Here is a 23,612-nt window from a genome sequence, read left to right on the forward strand (position 1 = left end):
AAGTATACATTTGACACCATTTCATTTTCCCATTTTTTGATTATATGGAAATCCATGGAATATTAGGGTTAGAATGGGCCTTAGTAATCAGATAATCCATCTGCCTCGTTTTATAGCTAAGGAAACTGAGGACCCAAGAATTTAAGTGAGTCTTAATATCTAATAGGGCAAAAAACCCCAAAAAATCTGCCTGTAAAATTGAGAAGGGTGGGCTAGAAATTCTCTAAGGTCCAGCTTTTTTTTTTTTTCTCCATTTTTAGGCAGTTGGGGTTAAGTGACTTGCCCAGGGTCACACAGCTAGTAAGTGTCAAGTGTTTGGTCTGAGGCTGGATTTGCACTCAGGTCCTCCTGACTTCAGAGCTGGTGCTCTATCCACTGTGCCACCTAGCAGCCCCCCAGCTCCAGCTTTAAAATTTATGATTCTGTAATTTTTGAGTTTCTCTAAATAGATGACTATCCCTCTCTGACTTTAGTTTGAATATCTCTGAATGGAAATTGTCTGTGTTGTAAAGAGCTGTGTTTTTACCTTGAAGTTTTCTTGTCTGGGCACCTTTTTTTGGCCATGAACATTTAAAAAAAAGTTTGTACGATATTTACTACAAAATGTAAATAGCAGCAGTGTAGCTCTTGATATCTGCAGTTAACACAAATTGACAGGGTTTCTACAGGAGGAAAAGTCAATAGTGTGCCCCTAGTGTAGTTAGACTCACATGTATCTTTGGTTGACTGTGCATATATAAAGATGGTGGGCTTTTCCTAGATGAAAATGTGAGGATACAGGGCAAAATGTATTAATGATATTCTCTAGGCTGGCTGCTTTGATATGTAGTTCTAGCAAGAAAATAAGAGATTAGAATTCTTAGTTTCTGTTGTAAATAAAGTAATTAGAAGTAGTAGTGAAAGCTGTTGACTGTAGAGTTTGATTGGACCCAAGTTTGAACCTTCTTTTAAAACAGTATCAGAAGAGTTACTTTCTCTAATTTGGAAAACCTCTATTTAAATTTTCTCTCCTGTACCCCTATAGCTTCATTGTTGGGAATAACAGCTTAGGCTCTGGTTAATGCTGTTGTTTTCCCTATTATTCATCTTTAATTAATTATTTTATTCCCTGTTATTAAGCTCTTCAGTTAGGTGATGTGTAATAATTGTGGTTAGAACCTGGACTTAGTGGCATTGCAATCTCCTCGGATCTGGGGACGCTTAATCAGTTCAGACAGACCCAAAGGATTAAACAGACTTTGGTGGCTTGAACATGGGAACATGACCAGCATTTGGTTATTTTAGAGAACTAGGAAGAAAAGTCTGAAGGTTGGCCCAGAACTTAGAGGTGAAAGAATCCATGGGAGAAAGGATGAGTGAGATGTAGATTACAAACCAAGTCAGTGATTCTCTCCAGGAATGGGCAGGACAGGCAAACAGCAGAGGGTTGAGCTGGTTAAGACTGGAGTTGTGTTGTAGTAGAGCTAGTCATAGGGATATCAAGGTTTAGAGATGGGAAATTCAATCCCTGTGGTGCCCAATAGGGAAGTTAAGGAGCAGCCCAGTTTCTGGGGGACTGAGCTGGAAGGGAAAGGACAAAATCACAGGCTAATTAAAGGGGAACCTAATTACTTGAGCTTGAGGTAGGGCTTCAGTCAACTGTAAGATTAGCGCTGAAATTTTAAGATGCAGTTATAACAACGAGCTAGTTTCTAAGGTACAGCTGGACCCAAAGGTAACAGTTAACTGGGCTGTTTTGTTTAGAATAGGAGTTCATGTTCATGACTTAAAAATCCCTCACCCCCCCATAATTCTATTTCACTATGATTTTTTTTTTTTTTTTTAGTAATTCTGTGATTTTGTTTGGTTTTGGTTTTGGTTTTTAATGTATTTAAAAACTTTCTGAGGAAGGGTCCATAGTCTTTATCACACTGTCTTGGGGGGACTGAGACACACAAAAAAGGCTGAGAGCCCCTGGTTTAGAGGGATGCTGTAGCAGGCTGTGAAAAATGTCTTTGCAGAAATTTTCTTTTGTTGAAATTAAATGAAAATAGGAAAAATACGGGAGGAAAAGTTTCAAAATTTATTATCAAGCTCTTAATGATTGGGATTTGAAATGTAGCAAGGATACTTTCTTTGTGTTGTCTGTATGACAGTATGATCTTGGAGAAATTGAGGGACTGGTAGTATTACCATACTCTGATGCCAGTTTGAGTAAGTCACTTAGCATCTGTCTGTCTCTGTTGCCTCCATTCAGTGAGCTAGCTTCTTCCCTCCTTGCTACCTAGGGTCATTGGCTCCCTGTTGAGCTCTGTGCTTAAGGCAGGCATCAAAGAGAAACAGCCTTTAGGACGAATGAGAGTAGATGTCAGATTGCTTGGGAAAGTAAGAGCCAGAGGCAGATGTAAACCATACTGCTGTTTAGCAGGTAGAAAGTTTATGTGAAATGTTTGGCACCCATGATCTAAATGCTGATTTTTGTTTTTTCATGTGAGGTGATGAACAATATTCGAGATTGCTTTGTGACTGGAAAATGGGAAGCAGATAAAGATGCACAGAAACTTTTGGATGATGATGGTAAGTAAGCAGCCAAATGTTTAGCAAATACCTACTTCTCTTTGGGGCATTGACATCTAGAAAATGTTTTCACGCAGTTATCTCACTTGAAAAGTCAGTGGCTTTGAAAAACTGCTTCTCTATCATATTTTAAATCATTGACAGTCTGAAGTTTCTTGTCTATGCCTCTGCTGAGCTCTGAGCCCAGTCATGGGCTCATGTAGGTGAGCCCATAGTAAGTGCTTAATAGATGGTGACTTGCAGTTGTTGAAAAAGGCAGAGAATGCAGAACTCTGCCTGGCAAATGAAAGAGGAAAAATGGGGCATGTTTCTATATAGTGTCTCTTGAGAGAAAAGTGTCAGGTGACAGAGGCTCAATGTGAAATATGTGGAATTGTGGGTTTCACAATAGTCCTTCATTGGTTCTTTTTTTACAGAAGAGCTCTATGGTGACTTTGAAGACCTGGAGACTGGGGATGTGCACAAGGGAAAATCTGCTGAGCCAAAGGAGGAAGATGAGGAGGAGGAGAAGGTATGCTTTGATCACTTTTCAGATATGGCCCACTTCCTAGCACACAAACCTCTCCTGTAGAAAAACAATTTACTGTCTCTGTGGCCAGGGGAGAGGCAGGGTGCCATATTGGACCTTCCCCTATTTACTGAAAAAATGGGGGTTAAAGCGGGAATTTTCTGAACATTCTTTTTTTTTTCCAGTATTTTATTTTTTATTTTTCCCCAGTTACATGTAAAAACAATTTTCAGCATTGGTTTTTAAAATTTGAGCTCCAAATCTTCTCCCTCCTTCCCTCCCCACCTCCCACTCCTATTGAGAAGGCAAGCAATTCGATATAGGTTATACATGCATAGTGATGCAAAACATATCCATAATACTTATGTTGTGAAAAAAAACAGACAAAAAACTCAAGAAAAATAAAGTAAAAAAATATGCTTCAATTTGTGTTCAGACACCATTAGTTCTTTCTCTGGGAATGGATAGCATTTTTCATTGTAAGTCCTTCAGAGTTGTCTTGGATTGTTGTATTGCTGAGAAAAACTAAGTAGTTATTCACAGCTGATCATCTTACAATATCACTGTTACTTTGTACACAGTACATTTCACTTTGCATCCGCCTATGCAAGAATTCCAGGTTTTTCTGAGAGCATCTTATAGTACAATAGTATTCCATCATAATCACATACCACAGTTTGTTCAGCTGTTCCCCAATTGATGGGCATCCGTTCAACTTCCAATTCTTTGCCCCCAGAAATGAGCTGCTATAAATATTTTTGTGCATATAGGTCCTTTTCCTTTTTGGTTTTTTATCTCTTTTGGGATACATACCTAATAGTGGTATTGCTAGGTCAAAGGGTTTTATAGCCTTTTGGGCATAGTTCCAAATTTCTGTCCAGAATGGTTGAATCAGTTCACAACTCCACCAACAGTGCATTGTCTCATTTTTCCCACATCCTTGCCAACATTTGTCATTTACTTTTTCTGTCTTATTTTATTAGCCAATCGAATAGGTATGAGAATTGTTTTAATTTGCATTTTTCCAGTCAGTAGTGAGTTAGAGTATTTTTTCATATGGCTATAGATAGCTTTGATTACTTCATCTGAAAACTAACTGATCATACCTTTTGATCATTTATCAACTGAGGAATGGCTCTTATTTTTATAAATTGGACTTAGTTATCTTTATATTTGAGAAATGAGGCCTCAGAGAAACTTGCTTCAAAATTTTTAGTTACTATTGCTAACTGTATTTCCCTCCAACCTATCCCCCCTGTTCATTCTATTCTCTCTTCTTTCACCCTGTCTGTCCTCAAAAGTGTTTTGCTTCTGACTACCCCCAATCTGCCCTCCTTTCTATCACCCCACCCTTCTCTTAGCCCCTTCCCCTCCTTTCCTGTAGAGTAAGATAGATTTCTGTACCCAATTGAGTGTGTATGTTATTCTCTCTTTGAGCTAGTTCTGAAGAGAGTAAGGTTCACTCATTCCCTCTCACCTCTCCCCTCTTCCCTTCCAAAAGTTTTTTCATGCCTCTTTTTTTCTTTTTTTTAAAATTTATTTAAATATTGAATTTTAGTTTTCAGCATTCACTTCCACAAAATTTTGAGTTCTAAATTTTCTCCCCATCTTGCCCCTCTTCTCATCCCAAGATGGTGTGCATTCTGAATACCCCTTCCCCTAATCTGCCCTTCCTTCTTAAACCACCCACCCCCACCTCCAGCTTTCTCCTATCTCCTTCTCCTTCTATTTTCCTTGTCAGGATAGATATGTATGCCCCATTGCCTGTATATTTTATTTCCTAGTTGCGTGTAAAAACAGTTTTTAACATTTGTTTTTAAAATTTTGGATTCCAAATTTTCTCCCTTCCTTCTTCCCTACCCACCCTCATTGAGAAAGCAAGCAACTTGATACAGGTTGTACATGGGTAGTCATGTAAAACACTTCCATAGTAGTCGTATTGTGAAAAACTATTTCCCTTCATCCTATCCTGCCCCCCATTTTTTCTATTCTCTCTTTTGACCCTGTATCTCCTGAGAAGTGTTTGCTTCTGATTACCACCTCCCTGAATTTGCCCTCCCCTCTGTCATATTCCAAGCCCTCCGGTCCCTTATTGTAGAAGTAGCTAAATCTTGTGTTATACTGATTGTGTTTCCACAGTACTTGAATTGTTTCTTTCTGGCTGCCTGCAGTAGTTTCTCCTTGACCTGGGAACTCTGGAATTTGGCTACAATATTCCTAGGAGTTTTCCTTTGAGGATCTCTTTCAGGAGGTGATTGGTGGATTCTTTCCATTTCTATTTTGCTTCCTGGTTCTAGAATATCAGAGCAGTTTTCCTTGATAATTTCTTGAAAGATGATGTCTAGGCTCTTTTTTTGATCGTGGCTTTCAGATAGTCTAGTAATTTTTAAATTCTTTCTCCTGTATCTGTTTTCCAGGTCATTGTTTTTCCAGTGAAATATTTCACATTGTTTTCTATTTTTTATTCTTTTGGTTTTGTTTTACAATGTCTTGATTTCTCATAAAGTCACTAGCTTCCATTTGTTCCATTCTAATTTTTAAGGAAGTATTTTCTTCGGTAAGCTTTTGCACTTCCTTTTCCATTTGGCCAGTTCTGCTTTTTAAGGCATTCTCCTCATTGACTTTTTGGACCTCTTTTGCCATTTGAGTTAGGCTATTTTTTAAGGAGTTATTTTCTTCAGTATTTTTTTGGGTCTCCTTTAGCAAGCTGTTGGCTTGTTTTTCATGATTTTCTTGCATCCCTCTCATTTCTCTTCCCAGTTTTTCCTCTACGTCTCTTACTTGCTTCTCAAAATCCTTTTTGAACTCTTCCATGACCTGGGACCGAATCATATTTTTCTTGGAGGCTTTGGATGTAGGAGCTTTGACTTTGTTGTCTTCTTCTGGTTGTATGTTTTGATCTTCTTTGTCACCAAAGAAAGGTTCTGTGGTCTGACTTGTTGCGAAGTTTGCTCATGTTCCCAGGTAATTACTTGAGTTTTAAACTCTTTGTTAAGGTAGGGGTGTACTTCCAGTGTGGAGAATGTATTGTCCCAAGCTTTGGGAGTTTTAAGCAGCTGTTTGCAGAGAAACTTCTAGGGACTTGTAAATTTTCAGTTCTTCCAAGGTGGTATGATGCGGGAGCAAGGTGTTTACTGCTTTTCTGGCCTGTCCCCTAGTCTTTGAGTGACCACAAGCACTCTTTTCTGCCTTGGAACTGTGAGGAGGATTCCCTCTCCACTGCCACTACAAGCTCCGCCATGCCAGTGCTCCTCCTCACCCTGGAGAGATGCTTCCCAGAACTGTGACCCAGATCCAAGCACAGGCAAAGCAAGAGATTCCTGCCTCAGCACCAGCAAAGAGATCCCTGAAATCCCCTTCTGATCAACCACTCTATTCCCCTTCCCTCTGGAGAGCTCCAAAAGCAGCTGCCCTCCTGGGGCAGCACTGGGACTGTGGGGCTGGGACTGAATTTGTCTCTCACTGTGCTTGCAGAAATGTCTTTGTTGTTTGTGGGTTGAGAAGTCTAGAAACTGCCACAGCTGCCTGTGATTCAGTCCCCTGAGGCCTGCTCCAGGTTCGCTGAGCCCTGGTCTTTGCCTGCTCCACTATGCTGAACTGTGTTCCTCTCTCAGTCTGGCGGAATAGACCTTTCCAGGCAACCATCCAGGTTATCTTGGGCTGGAAATTTGTTTCACTCTGTTTTTTTGTGGGTTCTGCTGCTCTATAATTTGTTTAGAGCCATTTTTTGCAAGTATTTGGAGGGGTTTGGGGGAGAGCTCAAGCAAGTCACAGCTTTTACTCTGCCATCTTGGCTGTGTCTCTCCTGAACATTCTTGTTGGTTGCTATTACCCTCCATCACTAGGAATTTTCGAATTTTTTTTCCTTCCTTTGAAGGGGATCATACAAAATTACACAGGAAGCAGCCACAAAGTTGATTGTCCTTTTGTCTTATCATTGCTCCTTTCTTTTAGTAACTGATTAATACCTTAGACTGGATGAGGCGGTCAGTAGAATGTCTTGAGACTATCCTTAACCCCTCTTCATTTAGCATTTTTATAGCAATTTGAAGGAGAAGCACAGATGCTACGTTTAACAAATTCATTATGGATGTTAATATATTGGCAGACAGAAAGGGCATAAAAAATCTTGATCGCCTGAAATTATGAATCACATTTAATAAAATGAAATTTAATAAGATCAAGGCCTTTATTTTCTCATCTATAAAAATGGAGGTATTGGATTAGTTGATTTTGAAGGTCTTTTCTAGGTTTGACAGTCCAGGATTCTAAGTGTAAAGTCCTATACTTAAGAAAATCAGATACACAACTTTAGACTGTGGGATCTGTAGCTAGACCTCAGTATTTTTTTAGTTGACTGCAAGCTTAAAATGTCAGTGTGTTGTGTCTGCCAGAAAGCTATTGTTGCTTTAGCCTCAGCTTTTGTAATTTCTGAGTGAAGTCTGTGACTGCCTGCCCTCTCTGTTCTGTGGAAGTCAAACATGCTAGGTCTGGAGTTTTAGGTTTAGTTTTACCTTCCACACTTGGAGAAGACGTTGCCAAGTTGAAGTATACCCAGAGAAGGCAACCAGGAGGATTAAGGACCTGGGAGCCATGTCACGTGAGGAGGACTAATTAAGGTAATCAGGAATAGCTTAGAAAAGACTGAAGATTGATGTAATAATTGTTTTCAGTTATTTGATGAGTTGTTATGTGGGTAGATGTTACAGGGAAGCACATTTTGTCTGAGTTTAAGGGAGTGCTTTGTAACAATCAGAACTTCTCAAAAATGGAATGTGCTGCCAGTGCTGGGAGGAAGTGTTGAGGCAGAGGGTGATTGAGCACTCGTTTGGAGAGTTGCTGCTTGCTTCTGAACCATGGCTCTTTGGACTCCTTGTTTCCAGGGAACTTCTCAGGAGGGGGGAAATAACCAATCTCAGGTTAGATGTAAATTTCTTCAAAAAAAGAAATCCTCACAAGCAGGTAAGTGAAACTGTGTGAAGGAAGAATCGGGGCTTCTGCCTGTGTGTGTCTAGCTGGCTATATGCAGGTGTTTTCCAGTCTTTCTGGAGTGTTGGCAGCCATTTTCCGTCTGAGTTTTGTTCATTGTCAGAGTTGAATTCACTTAATGCAGATTTTGTAAATTGCATTTAATCTTCCTTTTTGCCTTGTTCTTCTTTCTACCACTTGATACAGGTTTTCCTCTATTTCTTTGACATTTTCATTGTTTCCTATAGTAGACTGATATTCCATTGTAGTCACATACCACTGGTTACTTAGCCATTCCCTAGTAGTAAAGACATGAAGCGTCCTTTATTTTGATTTATTTATTTTGCTGTCAGATATTCCTGCTGCAAATACTTCTTTACAGATAGATCTTTTCTTGTTATTGGTATCTTCCTTGGGGAGGTTTAAACCCAAAAGTAGGATTGTTTTGAGCAAGCAGTTTTATAACTAGCATGATTCCCAATTAGTTTTCCAGTGTGATTGCACCAGTAGCAAATACATACATACTTTTTTCTGTACCCCTGTCAGCTATGAACTTGTCTGTTTTATCATCTTTGCTCATTAGTGTGGGGCAACCTATTGGTTTAATTTGCATTTCTCTAGTTACTAGTGATTTTAAGTCCTTTTTAAAAACAGCCGTTGATACTTGAAGTTTCTTTTGAGAGCTGTTTATTCACATCCTTTGACCATTTCATCTTTTGGTGAATAAATTTTAATCTTTGAAATTTGTATTAATTTTCTTTAGATTTTAGAAAGCAGACTTTGATTATGAGAGCTGTTTTGTGCCAAGATTTATTTCTTATTTCAAGAAAGCCGCTTATGTGAGAAATTCTCAAGGTTTTAACTTAAAACCTTTAACATTGTAAAATTGAAATTCTGGGGAGAATCAGGGCAGGGGGTTGTGATGGAAAAGGAGAAGGAAAGAGGCATTTGGTGTGAATCCCAGGAAGCAGAGGTTGTTGAGGGTAGATGGGGGGCAGTGCTGAGGGGTTTGCAAATACTGAGCTTAAGAAAAAAGGTAGAAAGAGGCAGCACCGACCAATTATGCCTTCAGGTAAGTAGTGGTTATCTCATGTTCTTGAAAAATAGTGGGTCAAAAGCTGTCCTGTTCCATGTGCCAGGAAACTTCAGTGCAATGAGAGACACAGATGTCCTATTTATTAGTTTTTGGAGAGTTCAGAAGGGCACAGGTTTAAGTTGAAGCATTTTCACTTCTGGATTTTTTTCCCTTACGCAGGTAAGGTTGTATGGTTGTAAAATCATATAATCTGATTTAAGATGAAAACAGTCTGAAACACTTTTTTATTTGGAGTTGAGGGTTTTGGTTTTTTTTTTTTTTCCTTTTTGCCAGGAAGTAGAGGAGGACGAAGTGCCTAAGGTAGAAGAAGATGCGAAGAAAAAGCGTCTGGAGAAAAAGCGGAAATTGAAAGAATTATTTGATAACGAGTATGATGAGGGAGAAACCACGTATTTTGATGATCTGAAAGGTGAAATGCAGAAACAGGCTCAGGTAACCTGTCAGAATGTGTCAGCCCCGTTTATGGATTATAAAGTTTGCGGTTATTGGAACCAAACTCTTTGTTCCCCCTTTTTCCCCTTTTCAATCCACCTTGCCCTTTTATCTCTTTTCCTATGTCTCTGCTTTGTGAAGAGGTAAATAGGACTCTGTACAATAGGACTTGAAGTGATCAATTAGGGTGGGCAGGTGATAGAGCAGTGTAGTCTGGAAGCAGGAGGCCCTGAATTCAAATTTGGCCCCAAACACTTAGTAGCTGTGTAACCCTGGGCAAGTCACTTCACCTCTATCTGCCACAGTTGCCTCATCTGTAAAATGAGGATAATAACAGCACCTACCTCTCAGGGTTGTTATGAGGCTCTAATAAGATAATGTTTGTAAAGTACTCAGTGCAGTGCCTGGCACATGGTAAGCACTAAGTAAATGTTATTTATCTTCATCATCATTATTAAACAAACAAAAAAAAAACACACTATAAGTCATTGGGAGGCTTTAGGATCCAACCCTCCTGTTAGCACACCATTTGCAGCAAGTTTTTGGCTCACTCTGGCATTGAGATTCCTTACACGTAACAGAGTTACAACCAACTGATCTCTAAGCACTCATCCGGCTCTGACCTTCTGTGATTAGAAGAAGTAATGGAAGACAAGCTTTCCAGAGAGGAAGGAACAGAAGTGGAGGAAGTGAAATGTGGAAGGGGACGTCAGGGGTAACGATTGCCGTCTGCCCCCGAAGTCCGACGAAGGGGCTAAAGTGGATGGCGGATGGCGATAAGTTGGGATGGAGCCATATACATACAGACAGCTCGGGGCAAGGCCTGGAAACATCTGTAGCTTGAAGGGGGCTTAGTCAGGGCCTGCCATTGAGAAGTGTTGGAAGCTTTGGGGCCAGAAGTTAGTCTAAGATCTAGCTCTGAACATTGTTTAATTCACCAAATTCATTAAACATTTAGTGAGTATCTTGTCTAGAATCTGGTGCTTGGTACTGGGGGAAATGCATGTCAAGTCAAGTAGTCACTCAGCAAGCATTTATTAATTGCCGAGGTAAAAGTACAGAGAATGAAATAGTCCCTACCCTCAGTTGGGATAAGATATCCTGTCTTCATGGAGGGGAAGTGGAGTGAGCTTTCTTTGGTGGCCTACATCTTCTCAGTGAAGTCAGTGCAGCAGTATTAAATATCTTGTCCTGTGTATGGGAAGATTGTGAGTTTATTTATGTAAATGCAGTCAGGGAGAGGCTCATTCTAACCTCTGCCTTGATCCAGGCTCACGGAAGTCTTGTTTGAGCCATGATGGTGGTCCCCAGGCTGTATCAATTAGCCTTTGACATCCGTGACAACCACCATAGAATCCTGGGCTAAAGTGTTCTTGTAACAGAACATTTGTAGTGTGAATAACTGCTTTCCACTAAGTGGCAAACAAGATAAGCAAAACCAAATACAACAGTTTAACTTGAAACCATTTATTAAAGCCTATGTCGTAAAAGGTGTACAAGGGTGCAGAAACAAAAGTGGGAAAGCTTCAATTCTATGTCAAGAGAAAATCAGTAAATAGGAGCTAATTTGAGGAGGAATCGAGGTGGCCCCTTAGCAGAGGGAAGGAGGAAGAGCGTGGCAGGCAGCCTGCATAAAGGCATAGGAGCAAGCTTCATCAAAGAGTGGGTGGGTGGGTAGGTTAGTAAGCCAAATTTCAAGAGCTTCAAGAGGGAAGAGGCAATTCAGTACAGAGAGTTATTTCTAGGAATTTGGCAGTCATAGGGAAGAGATCCATAGGGTGGTAGTTTTAGGGCTTAATAGCATCCAGTGAAGGTTTTTAAAGATAGGATGGATTTCAGCATGTCCATCATCAGGGGATGGGGATAAGTGGGTTGAAAATGTGAGAGGCCATAGTTGATGGGGGTGCTGCAGGCTGGAAATGGGGTAGGAAGAAAGGGGTAGGGTCGAGAATATCTGCAAGGAGGACCAAGAGACTAGAGTAAAAGACAAGAACAAGAGATGACGTGGTGGGGATTGAGGCATGGAATGGAGGAGAAAAGGCTAGCATAGATTTTCTCAGTAAGGTAGGAGGGGTCATTTTTACTTAGGAAGAAGAGGGGCACTTGAGGAGAGAAGAGGTTGGGAAGAGGTGTGGAGCACAGTAGAGAATCAGGGAAACAAAACTTTTTGTGCAGTGAGGCAGGAACCAGCTAATCTTGGAAAGAATTGCTTGAACACATCTATTCTGTGAGTACTTGGCTTGGCAGTCGTGAAATGCCCGGTAGAGTCACAGAGGGGAAAGAAAGTGCTTCAGAAAGAGTGGGAGCTTTTAGGTAGTTAATGAGACATACTCGAACTATGTTAAAATTTTATACTAAAAAGTGAGAAGAAACGTAGATAGGCCCTTTTTAGTCTTCCGGATTAGCTGGTCCTTGAAGACCCAAAGACAACACCCAGATTGGGCTTTGAGGAAAGACATCTACATCACTATGAGAATACAGTTCTTTTTGGCATTAGGAATAGCACTTGAAGAATTGTCCATGGTTCTTGAATTTCAAAATTACTGATATATATTTCACATTTTAAAAATAAAGATAACAGTGTTATGTTCTTTGTCTCACATGTAGCTTAACCGAGCAGAATTTGAGGATCAGGATGATGAGGCCAGAGTTCAGTATGAAGGCTTCCGACCTGGGATGTACGTCCGGATTGAGATAGAAAATGTCCCTTGTGAATTTGTGCTTAACTTTGACCCCCACTACCCAATTGTTCTGGGTGGCTTGGGTAACAGTGAAGGCAACGTGGGCTACGTACAGGTGGGCATTCTTAGTTCCATGTGTTTTGTCAGTTAAGGCTGCTTGCAATCTGGCTCCAACCTGCCTTTTCTCCCTTATTTCACATCAGTCCCTTTCATGTGTTCTATATTCTAGCTGCATTGGACTTGAGTCTTGTCTTGAAGTCTCTGTGCATTCCTGTGGGCCCTCTCTAGTGCCTGGAATCTACTTCTTCCTCAGTTTCATCCATCAAAATCCTTTTTTGTGGCCCTGTTCAGGTTTTGCTACCTCTTCCCAGAAACTACCTCAAATTCTCTCATTTGAAAGTGATCTTACTTGCTTTAAATTTTCTTTTTAAAAATCCTTTATTCTCAGAAATTATTCACTAATTTATTTTTATGAGCTTTTATATCTTTTCTTCCTGCTGCCCTCTCTACTCCCCTACCTCTTCCCCCCCCCCCGTTTGAACAGTTAAAGAAAACCCTCAAAACCAAACATTTTGTCTAGCAAAACAAATCCCCACATCAGCCATGTCCAAAAATCCATGTCCCATTCTGGATTTTAATTCCCAGCACTTCTAGCCAGCGGTGCGTGTTGTCATCCATCTTCTTGTGGCTTATGATTGTATTAATCTGAGTTCTAAAGCCTTTAAAATCTGTTTTTCTCTAGAACTTTGTCATTGTGTGCATTGTTCTCCAAGTTCTGCTCACTTCACTCTGCATCAGATCCTAGAGGTCTTCCTAGTTTCCTCTGAAACCATCCATTTTGTCATTTCTTATGGCACAATAATATTCTAGGACAGTCTAGACTAATTTGTTCAGCTATTTATTTCTCAGTGGGTGAGCACCCCTTCCTAGTTTCTGGCTACTGTGAGAAAAGCTGCAATAAATATGTTTGTACATATGAGCTCTTTTCCTCTTTCTTTGATCTCTGGAGTGTAGGCCTAATGGTGGTATAGATGAATCAGAATGTATACACATCTTGATGACTTTTTGTTCATAGTTCCAAATTGCTTTCCAGAATGGCTGGGCAAATTCATGGCTCCTCCATCAGTGCACTGGTGTGCCTGTTTTTCCTTCTTTTCTTATATTTGCCAGTGTGATAGATATGTAATAGAACCTCAGAGTTAACTTTAGTTTGTATTTCTCTAATTATTAGTGATTTGAGGCATTTTTTCATGTAGTTATTGATATCTTAGGTTTCTTCTTTTGATAACTTCTTCATATGCACTGACGATTTATCTTTGGGGGAAAGGCCTCTTTGTCCCTATCATTTTGTACCTAATATTATACCTATTTTATGTTTATGCTGAACGATTCCCCTTTCACAGATACGAAACTCCTTGAGGGCAGGGACTTCATTTTTTATCTCTGTATTCTTAGTATCAGGCATAATGCTGTGCATAGAGTAGATGCATCTTTAAAGTTGAAGTAAATTGAATGAAGCTTTAATACATGTAAATTCAGGACTGAATGGGCTTTTAATTTTCTAATGATCCCAATGAATAATTTTTTTCCCTTTAATTTAGATGCGTCTGAAGAAGCACCGTTGGTATAAGAAAATTCTTAAGTCTCGGGATCCTTTAATTTTCTCTCTTGGATGGAGGAGGTTTCAGACTATCCCGTTATATCACATTGAAGACCATAATGGGCGACAGAGGCTTCTTAAATACACCCCACAACATATGCATTGTGGAGCAACCTTTTGGGGTAAAATGGTTAGAGTGATTAATCCTTAGTTAATTCAAACCTTTCAGGTATTAATGTTAATTTTTCTTCCCTTTATACAATTTCATGACATGCAACCCTCCATAAGTAATCCTGATTGAAAATTTTATAGGATATGGAAAATATCTAAATTTTTAAAATGACTATAGATTGAGAGGAAAAAATTTGAAGACCCTTTGTTGCGAGCTTAGGGAGGAAGATTTTACCATCTGAGAGTATGTAGAAGCACTTCTTTCCCTGAGTATGTGGCTTGCCTGTCAAGGCCTCAGAGAGACAGTGTATGATGAGCTGGTATTGGGGACCTTAGTTGTGCCTCTTGATTGCTGGAGGCATCATGAAATAATTCCGAAAGTCCCCCATATCTTCTCCCTTCCCCTTTTTGGTTCATGGTCTTTCTTTTCTTTTTTTCATTTACTTTTAGGTCCTATCACCCCACAGGGAACTGGGTTTTTGGCGATTCAGTCTGTCAGTGGCACAATGGTAAACTCTAAGTCTTACTTGTGTTTGGGAAGCATCTTTAACATGTGGGGTTAATTATGGATTTGGAAAAAAGCTTCTGCAGTGAGGTTTTTTACTACATGTGATTTATCATACTATCTTCTTTTACTTCCATTTGCAGGAGAGGGAGGATGTAATAAAACTGCATTTCTCTGAAAAAGCAAATAAAGTATACTTTTCATCAGAAATTCTTTTTATTTCTTCTGAACAACTCATTATTAAGTTCTTTCTTAACCATTTTTGTGTCCCCTTTGACACTCTGGTGAACCTTTTTTAGAATAATGCTTTTAAATGCATTACAAACTATATTAAAATACAGTAATCAGAATAATTTTTAGAAAGCCATGGGCCCCCTGAAATTTCTCTATTGATGGACCTTGGTGGACCCTAGTTTAAAGACCCTGCTTTAGAAGGAGCCCTAAACTTCTTTATTGGCTTAATTTTAGTTCACTGGAGCCTGAGTATCTAATCTTTCCTAGTGATGGTAAATGAAACACAATTCTCTAATAAAATGTCAGACCACAAATACTCATTTTTGTTGTTGTCTTTTTTAGACTGATTTCCGGATAGCTGCCACAGGAGTTGTCCTTGACTTGGACAAATCTATAACAATTGTGAAGAAATTAAAGCTAACAGGTTTTCCCTTTAAAATCTTCAAGAACACCTCATTTATTAAGGTTTGTATGTTCAAGCTAAAACAAAAATGAAAAGAACATGCTAAACAGTTCAGTACTTAATGTGAACTGGAAAAGTGATCCTATTTAAATTTAAATTTTACAAAGCATTTTAAATTTCTTTGTGCCTGCAAGCATTGTTAGAAGTCTTAAAGGAGTGAATGGAGTGGAAAGAAATAGATTCACAAAAGTTTGTGTTCTAATCTTGGCCTACTTGATGACTTTCTCACTTTGGACAAGTTCATAGGAACAAAAATTGAGAACTGAGAGGAACCTTAGGGGATCAGTTCTGAGGCCCAGGGAGGTTTATCTTTAGGTAAGTAGCCTAACTTTAGGAAGTAGAAAAATACAGTATATGAATCCAGGGCCTCTGATTCTGACTTCATTCCTCTTCCTCCTCTACCACACTCATTACTTACAGTTACTTAGCCTGCCTGCGCCCCAGATTCTTCATTTGTAAAATTCGTATAATAATATCTGTGTTGCTTGTGGGAAATATTGTGAAAAATCTGATAAATCCATAGGGGCTCTGCACATAACCAAAAAATTGGGTGTTGGTAGTACTTTGCATGTACATCATGACTTAAAAATACAGCTAAAGTGAGATGATTGTACACGTTGGAGCCATAAACTACAGGCTGAAAGTCATCAGCTAATTGGATGTAGAAGTACAACAGAATCCTCTTGTTTTTACTCAGTGGCAAATTTTCGTTTTCAATATAAACTTTTTTTGAACTCTGGATTGAGAAGTAGTAAAGAATAAGCCTTATGCAATAAATGCCTCTGTTTATTCTCATCTATTAAGTAGATCTTTTTCCTCTCCAGGGTTATCATTTTATAGGACTTTTAAACTTTTTGATAAGGACCTGTCTTCAGAGGTCTATGCTGTAATGAAGCACAGTAGAATCCCAAGTAGATTAATGAGCACACACACTATCCTGGTTGCCTGCCACTTACCCTACATATTTCTTTTTTCTTTTGTCAGTTTTATGTTGACTATAGATTTTGGTTATATGTGTTTTATTCATGTTAAAAAAAAAAACTTTCTCAATCATTGATTTAAAAGTCTTGGCTAAAGTAATAGAGGGCATAATTAAATCACCCGCAGGGAATGTTCAACTCTGCCCTGGAAGTGGCCAAGTTTGAAGGTGCTGCAATCCGGACCGTCAGTGGGATAAGGGGGCAGATTAAGAAGGCTCTTCGAGCCCCAGAAGGTGCCTTCAGAGCTACCTTTGAGGACAAGTTGTTGATGAGTGGTAAGTAATCCTGTATCCTGATCTGAATTGGATAATTTACTTTTTACCAATATTTGCTAATTCACGGTAGTTGAGGCCATTATTCAGAAGAGATTAAGAGGGCCGCTGTAGTGTGAATATCTCATGTTGTATATTTGCAGTTGATAGGTACAGACTGTATGGATTCTCTTTGGTTCAAATTATCATGTCAGTCTTTTAAAATAAAATTTAATAGGGGTTTGATGAGCAGGAATGTTTGATTTATTTTAGTGACACCTCCTGTCTTCTCACAAATTAATTATTAATTAAAATCACAGAGAGTTATGTAAATTGTTAGTGCTTTTGCTTCTAGAATATACTGATAGATAGAGGACACATTAATTATTAGATGGTAATGGGAAGAGACTGTGTCTCACCTCCTTTGTATTCCCCAAAACTTCTGGCATTGTGCCTTGGACCTAGTGAGCTCTGAATAAATATTTTTTGAGAGAATGGATGAATTTGAGTTTCTTTCATAGATTTAAATAAATATTTTCTCTTCTAGATATTGTCTTCATGCGAACCTGGTATCCTGTTTCCATCCCGACCTTCTATAATCCAGTAACATCTTTGTTGAAACCAGTGGGTGAAAAAGATAGTTGGACAGGAATGAGAACAACAGGCCAACTTCGCCTTGCAAATGGTATCCGTCTGAAGCAAAGCAAGGATTCTCTGTATAAGGTAATTCATTTCACTCAGAGAATAAAGGTACCAATGTGATAATAAATCATCAAGCAGTATGTAATCATTTATTCTCTTACTTCTTTTACTCAAATTTTTCAAAGCATTTACATGCCAATATGGTATAAATATTACTATAAACTCTTCCTTAGGGATCCTGATAAATGTTTATTTAAGTCACTTGCTAATAATAATAGAGTATAATCAAACAAATGTCTGCTTCACAAGATTGTGTCTTTGTACCGTCCATGTTGCCTAGTATAGTGTGTGCACATAAGAGATGCTCCATAAATATGGTACACAGATTGCTCTTCACCTGTATCTGAAGGTGAAATTTAATGCTTCCCTCAGTAAGGGAAATCCTTTAAGGAGGCTTAAGTGCCAGAGTTTGAAAAAATACATATTAAACATAATTTGAAAATATTGTACTATGTGGCTTTATTTTTTTCAGCCAATAGTGAGGCAGAAGAAGCATTTTAATTCACTTCACATCCCCAAAGCCCTACAGAAGGCCTTGCCTTTTAAGAGCAAGCCTAAGAACCAGGAGAAGGCTGCCAAGGTGCCAAGGGATCGGGTGAGGCCAGCCGTCATCAGAGAGCCTCATGAAAAAAAGGTAGGATGTTGTTATGGCATACGGTGCATTGTATTCTGATGTGATTTCATGAGACATTACTTATCTTTCCAATGCATCCCCATTTGTGTCTGGGGAAAATCTAGCTTTCTCACAATTGGGTGAGGAAGATCATCTCTTGCCTCAGAGCAGAGGAAGCTTCCTTAATCTCTTCTAGTCATGTCTGTTATTTGATTCATCAAAGGAAAGAAGGGAGTTTCCAAGATTAAAGCAGACTCCATCGCATTTGGGGGTAAAAAGGCAAAAGTATTTCTGTATTTGTAACATTCATGCAAAAAGGGTTCATTCATGCAAATATGTAGTATTTCTAGCATTTATGAGTATGAGCAGACTGAACTGTTACATGGTTAGGTGATGAAATTAAGACATTGGATAGAAACCACAGAGATCATTTTTGTTTTGTTTTTTCAACCTTCTGTGACTTAGTTTCCTTAAAGGCAAGAGTTTTGTCTCTTGCTTTAGTTTTATTTCGGGACTAGTTCTAATGGTGCTAACTTTTAGTGGTCCAAAGAGTCAGAAGTATTTAGAGAAGCACATACAAGTCATAAGAGTCATCAGTGTTGTCAGAAAGAGCTGCAGAATGCAAAGGAAGTTATAGGAGGTTGTACTTTACCATCACTTTGTACTTGGTAAAGGTTGACAATTCAGTTTACTCCTATCTGAACTCTAACTCTGATACACTCAGGTTTGATGTCTTGGCTTCTCTGAAACTAAGAGATTACAAAATGTTCTGTGTGTAAAACACTGTGTTCTGATGACTTGGGTCTCTCTCCAAATCAGATCTTCTCCCTGCTCGCCGCTCTGGGCACAGTGCACAGCTACAAGATGAAGAAGGCCAAGGACAAGCATCGCCAGCAGCATAAAGAGCACCTCAAAATGAAGCAGGAGGAGGAGGAGGAAAAACGCAAACGGCAGAAAGAGGCCAGGAAAAAACTCTTCCGAATTAGGGGCCAGAAGGAGCAAAAGAATGTGAGGTCAAGCCTGAAGGGGGCCGGCGCGCCGGAGCAGGCAGCCTTCTGAAGGCTCTGGGCAGGGGACCACTTTTAAAGTACTGGTAGGCTTGAAGATAGCAAGCCAAAGAAAGGACTGGCTTCCAAGCCAGACCTCTTGCTGGAACTGCCCACAGACCACGTCTTGGAGCAGAGGTGCTGATAGTGTGGTGTGCACTTGGAGCATTTGGAACACGTACAGATAGAAATTGAGATAATTTATGCTTTTGTGAATTGTTTCCTACAATACTTGAGGTATCGCAGTGTAGTTGGGCTCACAGGGCCCACTACATAAAATCATTAAAAGTATTTTCTTGTGAACTGTGATGTAGTGTTTTCCTTGTGGGCAAATGCCTCAGAAATTTGATTTTGAATAATTGTCTGCTGACCTTATTTTCATCGTATGTCCGCTACAGGGGAAACATCAGCAGCCTTTTTTTTTTCTTTCAATCCTTTTATTCTGTGAGCCCTTTGGATAGTTTCACTTAGTTCTGCCATGTGACGTTCTTTACATGAAGACTTTAATGAGACTTTTCCCTGAGTGTTTTTTAGCATTCGTGATATGCTAGTGTTGGAGTCTGGTTGTTCAGGTGGGTGGTATCCTCTGGGGAGGCCTGTCTTTCAGAACCAAGAATCTGAGGGGTGTTGTAGGTGAAGCCACAGAAGGTGAAAGCCTTTCATTTTAGTACATTTCTTTTGGAATGACTAGCAACAGCTTATTGTTAAATTCATAGGATGTCCTGACTGGCACACCCCAAGAGGGGGAAAGAGTTTTGTCTTCTCCTAAGCTTATGATAAAACAGGGTGACCTCGGGAGGTAGGCAGAGCGTGGGGAGCCAGCAGAGGCATTCTTGTCTTCTCTCCTCTGCCCAGTTTGCTTGGATAAGGCTGTGTGTGCCCTCTTCCTTTTTGTTTCCCATCATTTCATCTACATGGATATCTTCATTTTACGTGAAATGAGCAAGGAGAATGGTGCTGAATGAATGCTGTGCTTACAGCTCCTTTGATGTGGTTTGGGGGTCTGTAAATTACACTGCTCTAGACATGTATGTTGGAGGTGAACTGCAAAGCCTTGCCTGTCTGCTTTCGAATCAATTTGATGTTTACTTTTAAATAGGTCAGACTCAGTGTTATTGGTGAGACTCCTTAGATTTTATTTCTGACACAATATTTATTTATTTAGGCAATTTGGGGTTAAGTGACTTGCTCCGGGTCACACAGCTAGTAAGTGTCAAGTGTTTGCTCTAAGGCCGGATTTGAACTCAGGTCCTCCTGACTTCAGGGTCGTGCTCTATCCATTGCACCACGTAGCTGCCGCCTCTGACACAATATTTAAACCAAAATTGGGGGATCCAGGTGGTTTGCAATGGAACAGTTATCCAACTTTCCAGATTCTTGATGAAATTGAGAGGTGTAATAAATGTCTGCAACAAATAGAGGCTGACAGGACCCTTTCTTTAAAATAGGGGGGACCCGGAGACAGAAATAGCAATTGCACCTACTAAGCACCAAAGGAAGACTTAGCAATTGCTGATGTTCATCTTTATCTGGCTTACCTTCAGCTGGTGTGTTCAGGAGTATCTGGGGTCTGCATATCCTTGAGGGGTAACTGAGTCCCCTTTGTTTCCCACTGAATATTAAACAGTGTACCGTCCTGGAAGAACTCCTCTGTACTCTGGTATGTCTCAAGTTAAGACAGAAGGGATTGCGTGCATGTCAGACTGGCAGATGCCCTCGTAGCCTTAAATTATAAGTAGTTAAGGGTCCCATGCATGTGAGCTTAAATCCAGAAATGGACTGTTTCAGGCCTATTCCTGAGTAGCCAAATTAATCCTCTAGTGCAGGAGTTCTTAACTTTTTTTGTTTTATGAACCCCTTCCTTTAGCAGTCTGGTGAAACTTAGGGTCTTCTTCACAGAAAAATGTTTTTAAATGCATAAAATAAAAAAGACACAGGATTACAAAAGGAAACCAATTCTATTGAAATATAGTTATCAAAATGTTCACATGAATCCAAATTCACAGACCTCTTCATAAGGATCCCTGCTGTAATGATTGAGTCCTTCTTAATTAAGATCCAAGCAATGATAAAGGGGACTAGAGTTTCTTCAGCTATAAAAAAAAAACAAAACCCAAATGATTTGAAAAGTAGGCAGCCATTTTACAAGTGAAAATAGAAACATCTCACTAAATTCAGATTTTTCCTTTTCCGCATCTGGTACATGAAAAGAAGCTGCTCATAGTCAACATTCAGTAAATATTTATTGAGTTGAACGAAAGGCACTGCGCTAAGTGCTTGGAGATTGTACAAAGAGGTCATTGGTAAGTGTATTTCTCTTCAAAGGCATCATCAGTATCAGGCTGGATGCTAAAATGGGAATTCTCTAGAACAATTCATGGGGATGGGGGTGGGTGGAGGAAGACATTGTTTGGGAAGTAAAGAGCTGAGTAAGAAGTTACTGTCTGAGAATTGAGTTTGGATTTGTGGTCAATGCTTAGAATATCAGAATGAGAAACCTTTGGCCAGGGATGCAGTGCTCCTAACAAAGGCGTGTAAAAATGTTCTTTCCTGTTGTCTGGAAATTCTGATAAAAAACGGAACAGGAGGAAAAAAGCTGCTAATGTATGATCTACCAGGTAAGATACATGAAGAATAACAACAAAGGAAAAACTACAGCTGAAACAAAATTCATGTGACAAAATCCAAAAAAGAAACGAGTAGTAAAACCCATGACCTCCAAGTAAAAGTAACAAGCCAGATCCTAATGATGGCAACAGTGGGTCATGTGATTTCTCCCCTTCCCCCAAGGATAAAAGAGATCTGAGGAATGAGGAATTAGTGAATAGAAAGTGATAATAAGAGGCTTTCCTGGAAAGCTTGAAGAGTCCAGGGGATAAGTAAAGGGGCTAGCACTGACAAGAAAGGCCACCCCTTCCCCAGAGACTGGAGCAAAGGAGGAGCCAATGGGAAGAACGTAGTGGGATTTTTAAGCTGTAGGGCACAATAAGCTTAGGGTGAATGTCCTCACTGGATTGCAAGGGTGGAGTAGGATTAATGGCAGTTCACAATGAAACACTTAAAAAAATGAAGTAGGAGTAAAGTCTGCTGAGGGGGCAGGGGAGCTGTAGTAAGTTTTAAGAGGAAAGTCAATAAATAATGAACACCTACTATGTACCAGGCACTGTGCTAAGGCTGGGGTATGCAGAGGAAGACAAAAAGACAGTCCCTGATTTTAAGGAGCACACATTAAGGGAGAGACAATATGATAACATTTGTGTACAAATAAGATAGATACAGGATAAATAAGTTGGAGATAGTCAACTAAGGGAAGACACTAGAATTAGGAGGGCTTGGAGAAAAAATCCAGTAGAAGGAGGGATTTGAGCTGGTATTTGAAAGTAGGAAGGAGAAGCCAGGATGCAGAGATGACAAGGGAATATTTTAGGCACAGGGAACAGCTATGGAAATGTCTTGTGTTGGGAGATAGAGGGTCTTATCCAAGAAACAGTGAGGAGAACAGTGTCAAATCACTGCATAGAAGAGTTCATAGCAGGGAATAAGATGTAAGAAAAGTATGCATAGAAAAGAGTATAAATAAACACATATGTAAGTAAATTTGTTTTTATATACACTTGTAATCTGTCCTTCCTACTACTCCCCAATTCCATAACAAAAAAATGACAAAACAATATCCTCATAAACATACATTATCCAGAAAAACAGATTCCCACATTAGCCATGTCTGAAAATCTGTCTCTGCATCTTAAGTTCATTGTCTCAGGAAATGAATAGCATGTTCCAACTTCAGCCTTCTGGACTCATGGTTGATTATTGCATTGATCAGAGTTCTGAAGTCTCCATAAAGTCTTTCTTTAAAAAGTTGTTTTTCTCTACAATGTTACTGTCATCATATAAATTGTTCTAGTTCTGTTCTCTTCACCCTGCATCAGTTCAGAGAGGTCTTTCCAGGCTCCCCTGAAACTATCCAAGTTGTCATTTCTTATTCCACAATAATATTCCATAACATTCATATACTATACTTTGTTTGCCATGTACCAATAGAAGGAAAAATTCTTAGTTTCCAAAAATTTTTTTACTACAAAAATCGTTGCTAAAAATGTGTGTATGTGTGTGTGTATATACATATATATACACGCATCTATAATCTAATATGTATATACATATATACATATATATATACATGCATACATATATGTGTATATATAGAGAGATGTAGAGATATGTCTTTTCCCTCTTTCTCATTGGGATATAGACCTATTGCTGAATCAAAGTCTAAATCGTATATCTAGGTATTGCTGAGTTTACATCTAAGTCACGTATTCATTGGGGCCCCTAGGTGGCATAGCGGAGAGAGTGCCAGGCCTGGAGTCAAGAAGACTCATCTTCCTGAGTTCAAATCTGGCCTCAGATTTGTGTGACCCTAGGCAAGTCACTTAACCCTGTTTGCCTCAGTTCCTCATCTGTAAAATGAGCTGGAGAAGGAAATGGCAAACCACTCCAGTATCTTTGCCAATAACTGCCCCCCTTGAAAAAAGGGGTCACTAAAATGACTGAACAAACAACAACACATATTCATTGCCTAATATCACATATCCATATGTCTAAGTCAGGTATCCATTTGAAGCTTATTTTTATATACAGTTGTGATTTTGGTTTATACTTAGTTTCTGCCAGACTTGCCTTTCATTTTTTCCAGCATATACCAGATAAGTTCCAAATGGATAACTGCAGATAAAAGGTAATATCATAAACAATTAGAGGAGAAAGATTAATGGACAAGGAAGAGTACATGACTAAAAAGAG

General features: G+C 39.4%; 1 protein-coding gene across 2 annotated transcripts in view; it reads left to right on the forward strand.

Annotated features, from left to right (window-relative positions):
- BMS1 (BMS1 ribosome biogenesis factor) overlaps window positions 1-19,109 on the forward strand; it is a 36,537-nt gene extending 17,428 nt beyond the window's left edge. The window contains exons 13-23 of one of the 2 annotated variants that reach the window (XM_027860108.1): window positions 2,475-2,556; window positions 2,973-3,067; window positions 9,402-9,560; window positions 12,168-12,356; window positions 13,843-14,023; window positions 14,463-14,521; window positions 15,094-15,216; window positions 16,322-16,469; window positions 16,993-17,168; window positions 17,620-17,781; window positions 18,580-19,109. In XM_027860108.1, coding sequence (XP_027715909.1) covers window positions 2,475-2,556; window positions 2,973-3,067; window positions 9,402-9,560; window positions 12,168-12,356; window positions 13,843-14,023; window positions 14,463-14,521; window positions 15,094-15,216; window positions 16,322-16,469; window positions 16,993-17,168; window positions 17,620-17,781; window positions 18,580-18,819 — 1,614 coding nt within the window. In that variant the 3' untranslated portion in view covers window positions 18,820-19,109. The remainder of the gene's footprint in view (window positions 1-2,474; window positions 2,557-2,972; window positions 3,068-9,401; window positions 9,561-12,167; window positions 12,357-13,842; window positions 14,024-14,462; window positions 14,522-15,093; window positions 15,217-16,321; window positions 16,470-16,992; window positions 17,169-17,619; window positions 17,782-18,579) is intronic. The other variant, XM_027860116.1, reaches the window with a different exon arrangement.
- The last annotated feature ends 4,503 nt before the right edge of the window (window positions 19,110-23,612 follow it).

The sequence above is a fragment of the Vombatus ursinus genome, unplaced genomic scaffold (genome assembly GCF_900497805.2).
Source record: "Vombatus ursinus unplaced genomic scaffold, bare-nosed wombat genome assembly UNPS02000749.1, whole genome shotgun sequence".
NCBI lineage: Eukaryota > Metazoa > Chordata > Mammalia > Diprotodontia > Vombatidae > Vombatus > Vombatus ursinus.